The sequence below is a fragment of the Lolium rigidum genome, chromosome 7 (assembly GCF_022539505.1).
Source record: "Lolium rigidum isolate FL_2022 chromosome 7, APGP_CSIRO_Lrig_0.1, whole genome shotgun sequence".
NCBI lineage: Eukaryota > Viridiplantae > Streptophyta > Magnoliopsida > Poales > Poaceae > Lolium > Lolium rigidum.
Window position 1 is genome coordinate 265,787,255 of NC_061514.1, and position 21,544 is coordinate 265,808,798.

General features: G+C 45.8%; 1 protein-coding gene across 1 annotated transcript; it reads left to right on the forward strand.

Annotated features, from left to right (window-relative positions):
* The first annotated feature begins 9,576 nt into the window (after positions 1-9,576).
* On the forward strand, positions 9,577-16,509 carry LOC124678968 (primary amine oxidase 2-like). Its single transcript, XM_047214808.1, has 4 exons — positions 9,577-10,409; positions 14,937-15,321; positions 15,403-15,516; positions 15,647-16,509. Exons 1-4 carry the CDS (start codon positions 9,577-9,579, stop codon positions 16,412-16,414), a joined length of 2,100 nt encoding a protein of 699 aa, XP_047070764.1. The 3' UTR covers positions 16,415-16,509.
* Positions 16,510-21,544: the final 5,035 nt, after the last annotated feature.

Sequence of the window (21,544 nt, forward strand, 5' to 3'; positions counted from 1 at the left end):
ATCACCCAGTGTGAGAAACATGTGTTGGATTATAGGATTAAGATTAAAAAATTTAGTTTCCAACATGTGAACTAAAGAAGCAACATCAATTTCATAAGTAGGAGCAAGTTCTACCAAGTGTCTATCTTCAAAATCTTCAGTGGTACTAACATGAGTGAAAAAATCTTCTATATTATCTTTCCCAATTATAGACCCTCGTCCTACCGGTATGTCTTTCAGAGTGAACTTAGGAGGAAACATGATGAATTAAACTAAAGGAAAATAAAGTGAATGCAAGTAACTAATTTTTTTTTGTGTTTTTAATATATAGAGTGCAAGACAGTAAATAAAGTAAAGATAGCAACTAATTTTTTTGTGTTTTGATATAATGCAGCAAACAAAGTAGTAAATAAAATAAAGCAAGACAAAAACAAAGTAAAGAGATTGGATTGTGGAGACTCCCCTTGCAGCGTGTCTTGATCTCCCCGGCAACGGCGCCAGAAAAAATGCTTGATGCGCGTACAGCACGCGTCCGTTGGGAACCCCAAGAGGAAGGTGTGATGCGTACAGCGGCACGTTTTCCCTCAGAAAGAAACCAAGGTTTATCGAACCAGGAGGAGCCAAGAAGCACGTTGAAGGTTCATGGCAGCGGGATGTAGTGCGGCGCAACACCAGGGATTCCGGCGCCAACGTGGAACCTGCACAACACAACCAAAGTACTTTGCCCCAACGAAACAGTGAGGTTGTCAATCTCACCGGCTTGCTGTAACAAAGGATTAGATGTATAGTGTGGATGATGATTGTTTGCAGAAAACAGTAGAACAAGTATTGCAGTAGATTGTATTCAATGTAAAAGAATGGACTGGGGTCCACAGTTCACTAGAGGTGTCTCTCCCATAAGATAAATAGCATGTTGGGTGAACAAATTACAGTCGGGCAATTGACAAATAGAGAGGGCATGACCATGCACATACATGATATGATGAGTATTGTGAGATTTAATTGGCATTACGACAAAGTACATAGACCGCTATCCAGCATGCATCTATGCCTAAAAAGTCCACCTTCAGGTTATCATCCGAACCCCTTCCAGAATTAAGTTGCAAACAACAGACAATTGCATTAAGTATGGTGCGTAATGTAATCAATAACTACATCCTCGGATATAGCATCAATGTTTTATCCCTAGTGGCAACAGCACATCCACAACCTTAGAACTTTCTGTCACTGTTCCGGATTTAATGGAGGCATGAACCCACTATCGAGCACAAATACTCCCTCTTGGAGTTAAGAGTAAAAACTTGGCCAGAGCCTCTACTAATAACGGAGAGCATGCAAGATCATAAACAACACATAGGTAATAGATTGATAATCAACATAACATAGTATTCTCTATCCATCGGATCCCGACAAACACAACATATAGAATTACAGATAGATGATCTTGATCATGTTAGGCAGCTCACAAGATCCGACAATGAAGCACATAAGGAGAAGACGACCATCTAGCTACTGCTATGGACCCATAGTCCGGGGGTGAACTACTCACTCATCACTCCGGAGGCGACCATGGCGGTGAAGAGTCCTCCGGGAGATGATTCCCCTCTCCGGCAGGGTGCCGGAGGCGATCTCCTGAATCCCCCGAGATGGGATTGGCGGCGGCGGCGTCTCTGGAAGGTTTTCCGTATCGTGGCTCTCGGTACTGGGGGTTTCGCGACGAAGGCTTTAAGTAGGCGGAAGGGCAGGTCAAAGGGCGTCACGGGGGCCCCACACAGCAGGCCGGCGCGGCCAGGGCTTGGGCCGCGCCGCCTGGTGTGTCGCCACCTCGTGGCCCCACTTCGACTCTCCCTCGGTCTTCTGGAAGCTTCGTGCAAAAATAGGCCACTGGGCGTTGATTTCGTCCAATTCCGAGAATATTTCCTTAATAGGATTTCTGAAACCAAAAACAGCAGAAAACAGCAAGCGGCTCTTCGGCATCTCGTTAATAGGTTAGTGCCGGAAAATGCATAAATACGACATAAAGTATGCATAAAACATGTAGATATCATCAATAATGTGGCATGGAACATAAGAAATTATTGATACGTCGGAGACGTATCAGTGGACACAAATGGCACAGGTTTTGGCTCAAGGATTTGGATGCACGAGAAGCATTCCCTCTCTATACAAGGCTTTGGCTAGCAAGGTTGTTTGAAGCAAACACAAGTATAAACCGGTACAGCAAGACTTACATAAAAACATATTGCAAGCATTATAAGACTCTACACTGTCTTCCTTGTTACTAACACTTTTACCAGAAAATATCTAGACCTTAGAGAGACCAATCATGCAAACCAAATTTCATCCAGCTCTACGGCAGTTCTCCACTAATAGGCTTAAACTACATGGTGCAAAAGCTTAAACATAATCTACTTGAGAGATCAAAACAATTGCCAAGCATCAAATTATTCAAGACAATATACCAACTACCATATGAAGCATTTTCTGTTTCCAACCAAATAACAATCAATGCTGAGGCTTTCAGCTTTCGCCATAAACATAAACAATAAGTGCTGAGGCTTTCAGCTTTCGCCATGAACATGAAAAATAAATGCTGAGGCTTTCAGCTTTCGCCATGAATATTAAAGTAAAACGAAGAACACAAGTGTTCAAATGAAAAAGCAGAGCGTGTCTCTCTCCCACACAAGCATTCTAGGATCCGATTTATTCATAGAATGAAAATAACAAAACGAAAATAAAAGCACACAGACGCTCCAAGTAAAGTGCCTAAGATGTGACAGAATTAAAATATAGTTTCAATAGAGATGACCTGATAAATTGTCGATGAAGAAGGGGATGCCTTGGGCATCCCCAAGCTTAGATGCTTGAGTCTTCTTGGAATATATGGGGATGACCCACGGGAGCATCCCCAAGCTTAGGCTTTTCACTCTTATTGATCATATTGTATCATCCTCCTCTCTTGATTCTTGAAAACTTCCTTCACACCAAACTCAAAGCAATCTCATTAGAGGGTTAGTGCATAATCAAAAATTCGCATGTTCAGCAAGGACACAATCATTCCCAACACTTCTGGACATTACCCAAGGCTACTGAAATTTAATGGAGCAAATAAATCCACTCAAGCACAGTAAAAGAGGCAATGCGAAATAAAAGGCAGAATCTGTCAAAAACAGAACAGTCCGTAAAGATGAATTTTTTCGAGGCACTTAACATGCTCAGATGGAAAATCTCCAGTTGAATGAAAGTTGCGTACATATCTGTGGATTACTCATGAATTTTTTCAGAATTTTTAGATTTTTCTACAGATAGAAAGGCTCAAATTCGTGACAGCTAAAAATCTGTTTCTGCGCAGAAATCCAAATCTAGTATCAACTTTTTATCAAAGACTTTACTTGGCACAACAATGCAAGAAAATAAAGATACAAAGGTATTGCTACAGTATTAACAAGCACCTTCACTCAAACATAAAACAAAAATTGCAGAAATAAAACAATGGGTTGTCTCCCAAGAGCGCTTTTCTTTAAAGCCTTTTAGCTAGGCATGATAATTTTCATGATGCTCTTATAAAGATGAGAGTTGAATATAAGAGAGCATTAAAAAGAAAATACCAAACACATTTAAGTCTAACCCACTTTCTATGCAAACGAATCTTGTAAGAAAACAAATTATTGAAGCATGAAGCTACTATCATAGAAAGACAAAGCAAGTGCAACTTCAAAATTTTCAACAAAAAGAGAGGTGACTTAATATTATTGAGATATATAAAACCATGTCTCCCTCTCTCATAATAATTTTCAGTGGTATCATTGATAAACTCAACAATATAGCTATCGCATAAAGCATTCTTATCATGATCCACATGCATAAAAGTATCATTACTCTCCACACAAGCATAATCAATTTTATTAGTAATAGTGGGAGTAAAACTATCACATACATCATTATAATCATCATAAATTGGAGGCATAGAATAATCATAATGAATTTTATCCTCAATAGTAGATGGAATGAAAATATCACAAGCATCATCGGAATTACCACATATTGGAGACAAAGCATTATCAAGGCAAAATACTTCATCCAAAGCTGAGGAGCAAAAAAGATTATTTTTATATAAACTAGCTTCCCCAAGCTTGGGTTTTTCCATAGCATTAAAAATAATGGTGTCCAAAAAATTTATAGTAATAACATTACTACCACTATTATGCAGACAAACTTCCATAGGTTTTTTAATTTTCTCTTCAAAAGCATCATGTCCTAATTCAATATAAATTTCATAAAGATCTCTAATTTTTTTGTTGTTTTCCATTAAGCCTAACTAGTGAAATAAAAACAAGAAACAAAAAGATATAATTGCAGAATCTAAAGGAAATAGCTTCGAGCACTCACACACCGGCAACAGTGCTAGGAAATAGCTTAGTAGCCGGAGGATGTGAATACCTTTTACCTTACCTCCCCGGCAACGGCGCCAAAAATAGCTTGATGTCTACGCACGCTTCTATTCATGTAGACAGTGTTGGGCCTCCAAGAGCAGAGGTTCGTAGAACAGCAGCAAGTTTCCCTTAAGTGAATCACCCAAGGTTTATCGAACTCGGGGAGGTAGAGGTCAAAGATATCCCTCTTAAGCAACCACTGCAATTAAGATACAAGAAGTCTCTTGTGTCCCCAACACACCTAATACACTTGTCAGATGTATATGTGCACTAGTTCGGCGAAGAGATAGTGAAATACAAGTAATATGGATGATTATAAGTAGTAATTGCAATCTGAAATAAAAATGGCAGCAAGCGAGCATGTAGCAGAACTTGTTGGAAACGGTGTTTCAATGCTTAGAAACAAGGCCTAGGGATCATACTTTCACTAGTGGACACTCTCAACAATGATCACATAATTGAATAAATAAATGCTACTCTCAAACACTCTCTTGTTGGATAACAAACACCATTCATTGTGTAGGGCTGCAAAAGCACACCTCAAGCCGAAGTAAACAAGCTCCACAACGTCATAAAGGAATCACACACGATGCGCACACCTGTCACCATCACACCGTGGAGAGTGACTCCGGAGTTCATATTAAAGTAACCTCTAGAGTGCATAATAGACAAGAGTAACATCTACATATTCAACTAGATTACAAAGCTCATGATCACATAAAGATCACACCATGGGAGAGAGAGATGAACCACATAGCTACCGGTAGAGCCCTCAGCCTCGGGGGAGAACTACTCACTCCTCATCATGGGAGACAGCAACAGCGATGAAGATGGCGATGGAGTCGATGGAGATGACTCCGGGGGCAATTCCCCGTCCCGGCAGGGTGCCGAAACAGAGACTTCTGTCCCCCGAATTAGGGTTTTTGGTGGCGGCGGAGCTACGGAACACTTCTGGAGAAATCGTCGATCCCTTTAGGGTTTTCAGGACAGGAGCTTAATATAGGCGAAAGGGCAGCGCGAGGAGGTGCCCGAGGGGCCCACCCCATAGGGCGGCGCCGCCCCCCTCCTGGCCGCGCCAGTGGATGGGGAGGAGGCCGTGGGCCTCCTCTGGCCTGGCCCTTCTGGCTCCGTGGCTCTTCTGGCGAAATAGTATTTCTGTAATTTTTCTGGATTTTTCCGAGCACTTTGGTTTTTGGGCCTTTTCTGCAATAAACAGACATAATAAACAGAAACTGGCACTGTGCCATCTTGTTAATAGGTTAGTCCAATAAATGCCATAATATGATATAAAGCGGAAACTCAATTCGGCTCCCGGGTGCGTATGCTCCCTCTACCAACAAAACATATTTCGAAGTGTGGAAAAATTTTGACAAAAAATTCTACATGTACATCTCCATAATATATGTGTATGCGTCAAGTTTCACGAAAAAATAATATTTTTTGTGGCCTATGTAAAAAAGAGAAAACTTATCCTGTGAAAAACATTGTTTTCAGCACTGAATTTTGTCTTTTTACACACGTCACATGATAAGTTCATTTTTTATGAAACGACTTTGTAAGCGTGTATCACGTGAAGATGTACGTGCGAATTTTTTGTTTCAATTTTTTTGAAATTTAAAATACATGTAACATGCATTTAAATATAGGGAGCATATGCTCCCATGTTCCAAAACACCACTCCCGATATAAAGTGCATATAAAACATGTAGCTATTGGCATAAAACTAGCATGGAACATAATAAATTATATATACGTTGGAGACGTATCAATTACCGGTAAAACATAATGTTTGTTGTTTGATAAGTGGGGTTTGCAGGTTTCTCTAACAGGTCTCCTAGAGCTGAAGGGGACGCACTACACGCACGCAGACCATATTAGGCAGGACGCGCACGGCACGCTTCTCGCGGAGAACACCCTCGGCCTCTACCACGACCACTACATCACGTACCATGTCGACCTCGACGTCGATGGCACCCAGAACTCTTTCGTCAAGAACGTCACCACCACCAGGTGCAACACTAACACCCCCGGATCCGGGGGGTGTCGTCACACCAAGGAGGAGCAACTGGACGGAGAGTCGGGAGGTGTCCGAGACCTAGGAGGACACGCGGGTGGACGTGAACGCGGCACCGGCGGACCTGCTCGTCAACCCGAACAAGAAAACCAGGATGGGCTAGAGGTCGGGCACCCTAGTTTCACATAATACAATCTCGGCGATTTGCCTTGATAATAAGATTCGTCGGCTGCCTAGTTTGGCTGGCCGGTTTGTTGATTCGCCAGTGTCCTCCTTCGTGAAACCCAAGTCCATCATCATGGCATTGACGATGTTAACCCTTTGTCAGCGCCGACGGTAGCCAAATTTGGTATGTCCACTATAAAGTTTTTCCTACTTGTGTGTCGTCTACTAGGAGAACAAGAATATTGCGTCCGAATAACTAACCTCGTTCATTGGGAACAAAATAATGTGTCCGCAAAACACATCTCGTCTAATCCGAGGAACAAGATATTGCATCCTAATAACATATCTCGTATATGAAACAAACCTCGTCTATCCAAGAAACAAAAATAATGTGTCCTCAAGTTAAGAAATAGTGGATTAAATAATTAAATAAAAATTGTATCAAGGGAACAAAAAAATGTTAGAGAAGGAAAACAGAAGGAAAACCGAGTGAAAGAAACATATATGAAAGGGAAAAGGAGAAACAAATAAATTTCGGTGCTAGCCATGATTTGTTTTCTTCATCGAACCGGCAAACTAGATTGGGAAGGCAAAACTTACTCGACGGCGAGCCGAGGAATCAAGGACGATATGTTGTTAAGGGCATATCCAATGGGACAACGCATTTCGGACGTGTGAAATGGCCACGCGTGTCCATTTGCGTCGAGCAGCGGACACGAAATTGGTCGTTATTGACCGCGCGTCTGTTTGCTTCTGGGTGCCTCCAGTGAGGCGACACATTTGCGCCTCGGCATGAATTGTGATGCTTTAAACAATAAAATAAACAGGTGCTAAGTAGTCTCAGTTATTACATCCAAATGCTTAAAAGTCTACATAAACATAACATGAAATTGACTTCTATGCATAGTGATTTCAATATTCATATGCAGATACTGCTGCCAGGATGATGCCACATGGATTATCACAACCAGCTCACCTTGGAAATCCCATTGGTGCTCATTGCGGTCATCAAGACGCTTGTTCTCAACGATCATGTTGTGCATGATCACGCAACAGGTCATCATCTCATGCATGGTCTTCAGCGATAATGTTCTTGCCGAGTGACGGACAATTGCCCACTGAGCTTGGAGCACACCAAATCCCCGCTCCACATCTTTTCTGGAAGCCTCTTGCATCTTGGCAAACCTCTTTATCTTTTCCGTGTTTGGATTACGGACAGTCTTCACCAGTGTGGCCCACTTAGGGTAGATGCCATCAACAAGATAATATGGCTTGTCATATTCATTTCCATTGATCTCGTAGCTCACCCGGTAAGCTTTGCCTTGCATAAGTCTGTTGAAAACCGGTGATCGGTGCAACACATTGATGTCATTGTTGGAACCGGCCATGCCAAAGAATGAATGCCAAATTCATAAATCTTGAGTTATGACTGCTTCAAGAATGACAGTGCGTCCCTCTGAATGGCCATTGTACTGACTCTGCCATCCAAGTGGACAGTTCTTCCACTCCTAGTGCATGCAGTCTATGCTTCCGATCATTCCTGGGAACCCTCTAGAGTCGTTGATAGACAACAGCCGCCTTGTATCCTCAACTGTTGGCTCCCTACAGTAATGTTCTCCGAACATGACAATCAAAGCTCGGCAAAACCTGTACATGGACTCAAGGCAGGTGCTCTCACTCATTCGAAGATACTCATCGAATATATCAGCATCCATTTCATAGGATAGCATGTGAATAGCTGCAGAACATTTTTGGTACGAGGTGAAACCTAGCGCACCTGTTGCATCGGGCCTGCATTGGAATTAGGGGTCGTAGTCTCTAACGTCCCGTAGAATGACCACGAACAGGTCCCTTGACATACTATACCGGCGCCGGAACATTTTTTTTGGGAACACCGGATTGGTGCGGTGGAAGTAGTCCTTGTGGAGCTGGAGGTGCCCTTCCACTCTGTTGCGCGGCAGGTTTTTTTGTGCGGCTTTTCACAGAGCCCGGCGCCCCGACATCTGGCTGTCATTGTGCTCGTGGAGGATGGAGGCCGCAGCAGTAGCCATGGTCTGCGTCGTGTGATTGGAGTCTTCGTCGGAAGAGGATTCAATGACCTCAGCGCAGAATTTGTCCAACATCTTCCACATGTCCATCTGCGTGGGTAGCAACTGCGGATCAATGGTCGCCCACAATAGCACCCAAAAGATGAGTAAGAAACCTACTGGCGCAATTGACCGAACAGGTCGTGGGTGGTGAGGCCGGCCGTCGCACTAGGACAGCAAAGAAGAGGAAAAGGAAGCAAATCCGCGCGGTCGATTTCGCTGTCCCTGACGTGCGGAACCAGGTAAGAAAAGGAGGGTGTTCGGCGCGACCGCGCAGCCTCCGTGGTGGAGAGGAAAACGTGCCGTATATTTGAGCCACGTTTGCGTCTCCGCGGACGGCCCGGTCATAATGCGTCGCCCTGCTGGAGCAGGGTGCAGACGCATTTTTCGACCGTACGGACGCAAACGATCGTTCATCGTATGTTTACTCAGTCGCTCCGTTGGAGATGCCCTCAATAGAGAGCCTTGAGATTGTGCCGAATATTATGGAAAACGATTCACGTAACCCGGGGTCCATGCATTTCAGATTCTGTTAAAGGAGGGCAAGGGAGTGAGCCCCCTTTGGTGGTTACAAGCATCTGATAGCTTTATTCTTATCGGTTATGCGCAGTTAACTTCAGGAATATGTGCTCCCTTTGTAGCATCTTTTGCCGCATTCGAATTAGGATAAGATTTGTTTGGTGCTTCAAGCATATAAGCTTTATTCTTCTTTTAGGAAAAAAAGAGCTTTATTTTTATTCTTATTATGTACTCTGGGCCTCTGGCTTGATCGGACAGCTGTACTGTAGTATACCGTGTGGTGATTTCCCAGTCCTTGAGGAGCTAAGTGCAAACGTGATCCTTCCCATCACTTTGGTAGGTTGCCTATATAATCCGTGTCGTCACTTCATAATTCGACATGAGCTCGCTACGAGGCAGCTGTGTTGGTGTCTGCCGCTCCTCCCTCGCAATGTTTCCTCTCATCTTGCTCGCGCTCTCCATCCTGACTACAGCAGCATCCTCCCATCCACACCCACTCGACCCCCTCTCTCCCGCGGAGCTCACCGCCGTTCGCGCGGCCGTGCTCGCCTCACCGCTCATCAGCGACCGCCCGCTCACCTTCCACTATGTCGGCCTGGACGAACCTGACAAGACGGACGTCCTATCCTACGCCGAGGCACGCTCCTCCTCTTCCCGCGCCGCCCTACCGCGCCACGCGTTCGTCATCACCCGCGCCGGTGGCCAGTCGCACGAGCTCCGTGTCGACATCACCGACACCAATGCGGCCACCGTTCTCTCGCACTCCGTCCACCACGGTGCGGGGTTCCCGATTCACACGTCGGAAGAGCAGTTCGCGGCGGAGGCGCTGCCGTTCAGGCACGCACTGTTCGTGGAGTCCATGCGCCGGCGTGGCTTGGACATGGACGACGTCCTCTGCCCCGTCTCCACCGTCGGGTGGTTCGGCGACACCGGTCCCTCGGAGTGGGATGGGAAGGTGCAGAAAAGGGTGGTGAAGCTTGTGTGTTTCGTTGCTGGCGCGACGCCCAACTTCTACGCGCGGCCGGTCGAGGGCGTGACGCTAGTGGTGGACCTCGACCGGATGGCTATCGTCGAGTACAAGGACAGGGTGGTCTACCCGGTGCCCAAGGCCGAGGGGACGGACTACCGGACCACCAAGGTTTATACGGCGGCTCCCGGCGTGGCGTTGCAGCCGGAGGGCAGGGGCTTCCACATTGACGGCCACTTGGTCAGGTAAAAACACTTACCCCGTTTTACTGCATGGACTGTTAATACATATACACCCTTTCTTTTGAATCACAAGAAGATTTGACTGGTTTACCAACAAACCAAAAATGCGTCGTGTTAATTTGTACTTACATTTCACGAATCATCATTCCGCTTGAACACACCGACCACCTACTCTCTGAACGCCCACTACACAGTCATCCCTCTATAGTGTGATTATTTCTCAGTTGACCGAAAACTAATTTCATTCTCGGTCAGATAATGTTATTAAATTTTAGTTGTAACTGATGACTGGTATCACGGGGCAAATCTAATGGTTTGAAAAAAATTTAGGTGTATCCCTACTAAAAATTCTTGGTTGCAACTCTACATGTAACAAAAAAGAAAGACAACTCATAGGCATGAATCATGATGCAATTAAATGGTGTAAACTTAACTAAGCACAAACTTAGTTCTCAACTAGTAGATGAGAACTAGCAAATCCGATAAAATAATTCAAGATAGCTGATGCCTTGTCGAGATGGGACGAAAGAAGAAGAAACAAATATAACTTCCCATTCAGTTCAAAAAAATGAACTAGCTGAAATCGGGTAAACCAGTCAAATCTTTTTTGACCACCCTTTGCTGAGATGCCACGTACGGTGAATTTACACATAGAGCAATTTTGCGATGTGTCTTTGGTCAGGAAATAAACACATGGATTTGACAGGATTAAGTCGCAAGTGTTGAGAGATAGAGCGCAAGTGCATTAGAATTTTCAAAGTACGGAAAATTGGCACCAACAAGTAAAATTGTGTGAATTAATTTTGTTTTGGTAGAAATCAATGCTGAGGGTTGTTGAGTTGGAAATAACAAGTTGTAAGAGCATCTCCACCGGCGCGTTCCATAGCGGTCCCGATAGCGATTTACGGGCCGGGAGCGAAAATGGGCTCACACCGGCGCGACCCAAATGGCGTCGGCGATTTTTCGAGCCCAATAGAAACGCCGGCAACCCCGTGCCGGCCCCTTGGCCAAGGGCGTGAATCGGGCGCGCCGGCGCCTCGCGAGGCTGAAAATTTTGGGCGTGGGAGCCGCCTGTTAGCCACACATCCCAAAAGTCGATGCCAACGGGGAGTGGCGGGGCCCACGCGTCAGCGGCACATTCAATTTTAACCTAGTTGTCGCCTACCTCGCGACGGGAGTTATTGGCGCGCATCGGCGATGCAGTTTCCGCAGATGCGCAACGAACCATCCCGTCGCGCCTAGCTCTCCGTGCTGGCGTTAATGAGCGCCACCGCTCCCCTGCCTCCCTCTGGCCTATAAAAAGGGCGCTCTCGCATCGTCCCTCCCACACAAACCCTAGCCGCCACCATCTGAAGAGACTACACCATGTCTGGTCGAGGCCGTGGTCGTGGCCACGGCCGCGGCAGAGCTGCACGCTCACCATCGCCGGCGATGCTGTCATCTTCATCGTCGGACCTGTAGGAGGAGGAGCAGCGAGTATTGTTCGAGTTCGTCGTCGTCCTCATGGGCGAACCACACGGCATCCAGAGGCTGCCGAACACGTTTGCCGATTTCGTCGCCGGCGATGAGCCGGGCTCGCTTCTGGTGGATTGTGGACGAGGGGGACATGAGCGTGTTCTGCAGATACATCCAGAGGCTGCATCTGCAGGATGCCGCTTGCGGCTGCTTCTGGTGGATTGTGGACGTGATCTACGATGCACGCGGCAGGATGTACCTCCTCATCGGCTGGGAGAAGTTCGTGCGCTACCACCGCCTCGAAGCCGGCTTCGTGCTCATGTTCTCCTACCTTGGCGAGGGGGACATGAGCGTCAAGGTGTTCGACGAGACGCGCTGCCGCTGGCACTATCACGACGACATCGCTAAGGAGGACAACAACTGAGTGTTGTTTCTTCGCAACGAAAATGGGCACGCATGTTTTTGGATGTTCTTCCTCGAAAGAACCAATAGGGGCACCGTCACCAGCTGGATTTTCCAGTTTGGGTGACTGGGAGTGCCTGAGTGTGTTCTTTCTTGGCAGCGAACACATGAAACCTGCGATGCCAACACTAGTTAGGTTTCGTTATTTTTCAATGTTTTATATTTGTGTCAACCATGGTTCAAACTATGTATTAGTTTGTGGAAAACCATGTTCCAAATTATATCTTCGCATAAACCATGTTCCCAACTATGTATTAGTTTGTGGAATGTTTCCTCTCTTTATTCAATTTTCTATGCTTTTATATGTGATTTTAATTCAAATCATCTATCGGGGCCGCCGGTTTGGGGCGCCGGTGTGGGAACAGCTCCCCCAAATAGAGGATGCAGTGTCGGTGTCCCCCATACGGAAGTACCGGCACCTCTGTCGGTGACTATTTGGGGGTGCCGGTGGAGATGCTCTAAGTCAGCTCACAAATAGGCACCTCCATATCCATATAAAAAAGAACAAACCATATCTTCTTCACAGTGCTACGAAGAAAAGTAAGCGTATAGAGTGGAGTGCAAGGCTAGGTCACAACTAATACCTCCATTTCTTTTTATAAGATGACAGTTTTGGCAGACAAATTAGGTTTTCTAAAACGTATTATAAAAGGGTACAAACCTTGTATGAAACATAAAAAACCGACCAAGTTACCCGACCTTGCACTAAGGCATTCATTAGTGATGTGCATCACCACCTGCGGCTTTATTAAGCGCCGTCAGTTTGGACTCTCGGGGATTCAATTAGAAACTATGCAATTGCTTGGTGTTTGACAACTGACAGGGGTTTCACAAGCAAGCGTCGGTCAGCAGTGCTTGGCCATGCCATATCCAGCCTGGTCATCCTCATCCTAAGAGCTTGAGGTTGATGAAATCCCGTAGAGAGATGAGCATGACATAGATCCAAGTGAGAAAGTAGAGAAGATGTGTGCTCTCATGTTCATATAAAAACATGTTCGTTCAAATTAGACCATTAATGAACAAGTTCAAATGAAGCATTTCCTTTACTGAATTATGAATAAGGAAATAGTATATTACATGTGTTCATTTTTGCTCTTAGGGAGCGAACACTCGGTGGTATAGCAGGGGGAGGGTGTGTGTTGTAGTGGTGTGAGGTGGGTACACATGGGGAAAGGGTTGGTTAGTTGCTAACCTTGATGACAACGAACTCACCCAACCTTGATGGCGAAGGCAATGATATAGAACGGTGAAACTCACCGCCATTGAAGGCTAACAGACGCCCTATGTGTTCAAAAGAACGTGTGATTGGGGCAATGGTGTTCCAATTTGATACTAGATATCGCGACACCATGAGAAGAGAAATATAATGGGTCAGTGATTCTCATGTGTACAAGGTTAGTGGAGGGTACTAGTTGGCGATGTGGAACAAGAAGGCGAAGGAGCGCGGTGACAATTCAAGAGAGGATGAAGTGTTAGTTTGGTTAGTCAGGGAGAAAAAAGGGGACAAGTTAGGTCAATCAATTTTACGAGAAATATATTTGGCACATGTCACTTATTTATTTTCAAACGAGGTGTCCCACCTTTGGATGGGGCCTTTGTGCAAGAGAATAATTTTCGGGTACATGCATGGGTCGATTACTATGCAAAATCGTGCTCTCATGTGTAGAAATAATGATGCTAGATGCACTAAGGAAAATGATGACATCGATACAATGCAATCTGATTTCACAGATGAAAATGTTCTGTACTCCATGTGTCCCAGTTTATAGGTCCTCCGTGTATCGCTAGATTGAAAATTCAACCAATTTAATGTAAACTATGTAACATAAAAATTATACAATTAGAATAACATCTAAAATTTTAAAGATATACTATCTTTTATATATACATCACATTAGGTTGGTTAGATTATAAACCTAGAGATACATGCAATTCTGGTAAACCAGGACCGGGGAGTAGCTCAAAACGTTGGCCCGATTCATAATCCTTTTGTCCATCGGATAGATATTGGCAATGATTTCAAATCTTTGTTTCACTTATGTGCTTTTCTACATTTATTGCGTGCTCTTTTATTGGTAGGCAGTAACATATAAGTCGCTAAGCTATTTTATAACAAGTACGACATGTTAGTTTTAGCATAAGTGTTTGTAATTTTATCAATTTGGTATATTTAGAGAGTATATATTGTTGAAGTTCCGAAAATCTCCTAGGGAGAACATATACAGTAAATGCAAATCATCGTAATCATGGTTTAATGGTTTAAAAGATAAAACATTTTAATTCTATATTTTGCAAAGAAGCTTAATGATTAAAATTTTGTTTGCTTAATGCATGCACATACTTGCAAGTGGGCTTTGCTAGTTTGCCGAGAACTAAGTTAATGCTCAGTTAAGTTCTACACTGTTTGATTGCATTGTGATTCGTGTTTATGACTTGCAAGTTAGGTTGTAACTGATTTTTTCAGTTACAAGTAGGATTGAAACTGAGATTTTTTTCAGTTCCAAACAGAGTTGCGACTAAAAAAAAAGTTAGGCGTTGCTTCAGATGATTTAATAACATTATCTGAATAAGAAGGACATTAGTTCTCAGTAACACCCTTTGCAAATACCACAGGTGGGCAAACTGGGAGTTTCATGTGGGCTTTGACATGCGCGCCGGCATAGTCATCTCACTAGCCTCAATCCACGACGCGGAGGCCGGCGCGCGGCGGCGGGTGCTCTACCGCGGGTTTGTGTCAGAAATCTTCGTGCCGTACATGGACCCAGCAGAGGAGTGGTACGACCGCACGTTCATGGATGCCGGCGAGTACGGCCTGGGGGTCACGACCTTCCCTCTCCAGCCTGGAGCCGACTGCCCGGCCAACGCCGCCTACCTCGACGGCTACTACGCCGGCCAGGACGGCAAGCCCGTCGAGAACAAGAACATGATCTGTGTCTTCGAGCGGTATGCCGGCGACATCGCATGGCGCCACACCGAGGCCGGCTTCGCCGACCGACTGGTAACCAATCAATCGCCCGGCCCTGCTCGATTTGTGCATTTCCGCTCCACGCGCATGATGTGCTTTGGTCGGTTGATGCAGATCACGGAGACCCGGCCTGACGCGAGCTTGGTGGCGAGGATGGTGGTGTCCAGCGGGAACTACGACTACATATTGGACTGGGAATTCAAGCCAAGCGGCTCCATTAAATTCGTGGTATGCATGAATCATTTCATCTCTTGGATTCGAAGCTTATCAAATCGACAATCACAGGAACAGCAGTAAATGTGCACAAGATCATACCAGTAAAACAGCAGAATGTGGGTTTGATACGCTGGGTTTGCAGGTATCTATGACAGGTCTCTTAGAGGTGAAAGGGACGGACTACACGCACGCTGACCAGATCAAGCAGGACGCGCACGGCACGCTGCTCGCGGAGAACACCATTGGCGTCTACCATGACCATTACGTCACTTACTACCTGGACCTCGACGTGGACGGCACCAACAACTCATTCGTCAAGAACGTCATCACCACCAAGCGCAACACCAACACCAACACGCCACGGAAAAGCTACTGGACTGTGCGCCGGGAGGTGGCCGAGACCGAGGCAGATGCGCAGGTGGACGTGAACGTGGCGGCGGCGGACCTTCTGATCGTCAACCCGAACAAGAAAACCAGGATGGGCAACGAGGTCGGGTACCGTGTCGCCGTTGGTGGCGCGACGGCGGCATCGGTGCTGGACGACGACGACTACCCACAGCGGCGAGCGAGCTATAGCAAGAAGCAGGTGTGGGTGACGCCGTACAAGAGGGACGAGAAGTGGGCGACCGGGCTGTACGCCGACCAGAGCACCGGCGACGACGGCCTGGCCGTGTGGAGCGGGAGGAACAGGGGGGTACGGAACGAGGACATCGTGCTGTGGTACACGGTGGGCATCCACCACATACCGTGCCAGGATGACTTCCCAATCATGCCGAAGGTGAGCGGCTGGTTCGAGGTCCGGCCGACGAACTTCTTCGAACAGAACCCTTTGCTCAAAACCAGACCGCCTAGGCCTGGGTCTGACCTGCCGACTTCTGTTAATTGCTCTTGCGCCGGCTATTTCAGCTGATGTGTCGTGCGACTCAGGTTGGCACCCACCGTACAATAAATTGACTTCCCCAAGCCGTGGAATTTGGCAATAAAGAATCTGAGTCATCGTTGTCATTGGAGTAGTGTTAGTGCTGGTGTTTTAAATGATTAGATCATTGTAGCGGAACTTTTTTTTTGGTATTTTTTTTTGCTGTATGCATCCGTAATGCCGCTAGGGTAGTGCGTTGTTGTAGAGGCTGTGTGTAATTGGTATCTCTACGATATTAATATATATTTTTTGTCAAAAAAATAATATAAGGGAGTAAGAACCAAAATACATGGTGCTGATTTTGAGCCTGGTAGGGAAATGAAGAAAAAAAATGTTCTAGAGATAATAATAAGAGCTATATATATCTTTGGTACCACAACTTGTATCGAATGTGCAGTTTAGTACCACATCTTGCGAAAGGTGAATCCGTGGTACCACAACTTGCACTGAGAAAGCAAATAGGTATCAAATCATTCCAAAGATGACACGTGGTGGTGTAAATTTTGCAGAAACAACCCTGTATTTTTCTTCTCGAGCACATGTTACCTTGTTGATGCCTTACATATGGTTCCCACCTGTCAGTGTACAAAGAAAGAATTAAAAAGACATGAGCTATGAAGGATTCGAACTCAGCACCTTTTGCTACCCAACACACGACCTTGCCATCTCACCATAATACATCTTAATGGTATAGTACGACGTAAGTTCTTTCTATACTAGAGCACGCCGGCCACATGCACATCACCCACGCAGATACTGGAATCTAGCCGTTGCGCTCATGCACTCGTGAAGGAAAGGGGCAGCAAAACCAGCACGACACGGACATGAGTGAGCCGTGGCATCCTCCCTACGGAGTAGAGCGTGCGGACTCCGCCGTTTCGAGGCACAACAACAGGTGAACACCAAGCCGAGGACGGCGACGGTGGGCACGAGAAAGAGCCTCCTCATCCACACGAGTGGTCATCGTGGTCACTCATGGCACCAACATGCTCGCCTACGACGTGATAAACACTGCGCCAACCATGACAACTTGGCGCTCGTGCTAGCGCTTCTTCCTGCAACATCGGTCGCCCACACCACGTCGTACGGCTGTACCCCATGGAGATGAGGAGCAACAACACGCCACACCTGCCTGTGACATCAGCCGCACGCCCGCACCACACCGCTCCGAGCACGGACACCTCCCGCTGGCCAGAACTAGGTGCGCTTGAGGAACCAGAAGGCGTGTGCGACGAACACTATCGACATGACACCATAGATGGCCGACAATATTGTAAAGGGCAGACACGCAGATCAACAATAATCCTACACTTACGGGCTGGGCTTACGGAATTTTTGTTACGGGCGAAGGTGGATACGTATGATTGGAAGTTTCCTGGGGCAGTTGCTCGGCCTAATTCTCTCAGACCAATACCTGATTCACACGTCTGCCCGTAGGATTTTGTACGTAAGGATTAGCCCGTAACTCTAGTATTACTGCGCAGATCAACGTACGGCCGGGCAGTCGTTGGCGGAAGCAAGCCGCACATCGTCACGGGCCCTTTTGCGTGCGCTTCTGCGTTTAAAGAGAGTATAAATACAAGACGGGCTAGTATTTAGCACAAACGATTGTGCTTTCTAGTGGTATTGTTGTGAAGCTCGGTAGCATCAGGTCATGAGTTCAAATCCATATTTGTTCATTTGTTTTTAATTCTTGCAGCATTAGGTATTCTTGTGGACCCGCCTGGTAAGGCATTATCAAGGTGACGTATGATAGAGAAAAATATAGGGTTGTTTGTGCAAAATTTACCACGCCACATGTCAGCTCTAGAATGATTTGGTACATATTTGCTCCTTTGATACAAGTTGTGGTACCACGAGTTCACGTTTCGCAAGATGTGGTACTAAACTGCACATTCGATACAAGTTGTGGTACCAAAGGTGTATATGACTCTAATAATAAAGATGTTTTATTCATATATTTGAAGGGCGGGCCTGGTGCAGCTGTAGAGCCTCACCGCCTGTGACTTAGGGGTCCCAGGTTCGAGTCGCGGTCTCCTCACATTGCACTTTGTGAGGGTAAGGCTTGCCACTAACACCTTCCCCAGACCCCGTACAGTGCGGGAGCTCTCAGCACTGGGTACGTTCTTTTTTTATTCATATATTTAATACTTCTGTAATAACCCGGATTTTAAGAGCAATTATTTATTACATAATCTGGGAAAGTCCTGACCTAAAGTGGGTTTTTGGATCGGTCGTCATGTAATTCCAGCCATTGGATAATTTTGGAAATCTTCTATCGTTAAACAGGAAGCCCCCACTAATTAATTTTTCTAGCATCTCATGAAGCCACGTCACCCCTTTTTCTCGCGCGGCAGCATCTTCCGACGGTAGCGTCGTGCCTCGCTTCGTCCTCAGACTACTCATAGTGGGAGTAACTAATGTAGTAACACAGAGCTACATGCATTGCCAACTAGGCAAATTGATGACATGACATGATATTAAATAAAGAAAGAGATGATTGTGGTAACTAGCTATGTTACCATAACATCACATTTTTTAAGATAGAATGAGTCTACAAGCTAATTAATACACTCATGCATGCTACATCTAAGTTACTATGCATTATGAATGTAGTAACATAGAGTAGTGTCATGCATATGACACTACTATATGTTACTCCCCATTATGACTAGTCTCACTCATTCCGGCAAGAAAAAATTCTCCATGCGTGGGTCTACCGACGTGGGCCCATACGTGGGTTTATCGACGTGGGACCGTCATTATTTCCCCTCAATTCTCATAAGCAACCACCAAACTTTATTGACGCTTCGTCCTCCCATTCACATCGACGGGCGCTCTCTATTAAATCTTCATAATTTTCACGAGAAACAGCTGCACAAGAAACTGGTGGAGGGCATACGAAGAGCACAGGCTGATTTCCCCCTTTAAATCTTGTGCTCCGCATCAGCCCATCTTGATCGTCTTCCCCTTCGAACCCTTCACCCTCGCGTTCCAGACCCCAATACGCCTGCTTCATAGCCAGCCGCCTCAGTCATCCTCCGTCCGCTGATCAGGATGTGTCACCGCGCTGTGCCTATGGCTCAAACTAAAGTTGATCAGGTGGTCAGAGCTTAGATGTGTTGTATTGTGATCCAAATTCATATACTAAAGGGAGGCTAACTTCTAACGAGCGGAGGCCCGTCGCCGGAGGCTTGGGCCGAAGCGTAGCGGAATCAGAAGTTAGCCCATACGTCGTGCCCTGCAGGGACGCCTGCGAAGGGGGGTGCGGGGGGCGGCAGCCCCCGCGGTACGGTACGGATCGTTGGCACCACCTATATATACATCTTGTAAGCCGCCGGCTAGGGTTTATCAGATTAAAAGATAACCCACGGCGTTTGTAAACACCTCCCGATATAGTGAAGTTTTGCTGGCTGGCGCCCGTGGTTTTTCCCCTTCTGTGTTGGAAGGGGTTTTCCACGTTAAATCTTGTGTCCCCTGCGTGTGTTCTTGTTTCGTTCTTCGTATTTGCTTGTCGCTTTTATAGCAACTGGTATCAGAGCCCGTGTTTAAATCTAGGGTTTTGCGACATGTCTTCCTTGAAGTTCGATCTACCGCAGCTGGATTATACCACGAGATTTTCTTTGTGGCAAGTGAAGATGAGGGCGATACTTACCCAATCTTCTGATCTGGATGAAGCTCTTGATGGTTTTGGCAAGAAAGATGCCAAGACCTGGACCGACGATGAAAAGAGGAAAGACCGTAAGGCTTTTTCATTAATTGAGCTTCATCTATCCAACAATATCTTGCAGGAAGTGCTTGGCTGAGAAATCCGCAATGCGCTGTGGTTGAAACTGGAATCGATCCGCATGTCCAAAGATCTAACCGGTAAGATGCACGTGAAGATGAAGTTGTTCTCGCACAAGCTGCAAGAAGGTGCGTCAATGATGAATCACCTATCGATCTTTAAAGAGATCGTTTCTGATTTGCTGTCCATGGAGGTAAAATATGATGATGAGGATCTAGCTCTTATAATGTTAGTCTCGTTGCCTAATTCTTTTGCAAATTTTCGAGACACCTTGTTATACAGTCGTGATGAACTAACCCTTGCCGAAGTTTATGAGGCCCTCCAACAGAGGGAAAAGATGAAATCTATGGTGCAGGCAGAGGGTTCGTCATCTAAGGCAAAGCTACTGCAGGTCCGAGGCAGGACCGAGAACAGAAACAACAACTACAACAACTACAACAGAGATAAGAGCAAGACCGATAGAGGCCGCTCAAAGTCCAAGGGACGAGATGGTAAGTTCTGCAAGTATTGTAAGAAAACTAGCCACAATATTGATGATTGCTGGAAGTTGCAGAACAAAGAGAAAAGAAACAGTACTTACCAACCGAAAAAAAATCTGAGGGTGATGGTAAGGCTGCTGTTGTTTCCAGTGATAATTCTGATGGTGATTGCCTAGTTGTGTTTGCTGGTTGTGTTTCTGGTAATGATGAGTGGATCCTTGATGCTGCATGTTCGTTTCATATTTGCTGTAACAAAGACTGGTTCAGTTCTTATGCGTTTGTGCATAGTGGAGATGTTGTGCGTATGGGAGATAACAACCCACGTGAGATCGTGGGCATTGGCTCAGTTCAGATCAAGATGCATGATGGCATGACACGCAGTCTGACAGATGTGAGACACATACCTGGCATGGCCAGAAATCTGATCTCTCTCAGTACCCTAGATGTTGACGGGTACAAACACTCCGGTTCTCGCGGAGTTCTGAAGGTATCAAAAGGTTCTCTCGTTCACATGATTGGTGATATGAATTCTGCAAAATTATATGTTCTTAGAGGTAGCACTTTGTCTGGTATTGCTGCTGCTGTTATTCCTGATGAACCTGGTAAAACTAATCTGTGGCATATGCGTCTTGGACATATGAGTGAACATGGCATGGCAGAATTCCACAGGAGAGACCTGCTAGATGGCTGCAATTTGAGTAAGTTTGAATTCTGTGAGCACTGCATTTTTGGTAAGCATAAAAGAGTTAAATTCAATGCTTCCGTTCATACCACTAAAGGGATACTAGATTATGTGCATGCTGATGTTTGGGGACCTTCCCGCAAGACTTCTCTTGGTGGTGCAAATTACATGCT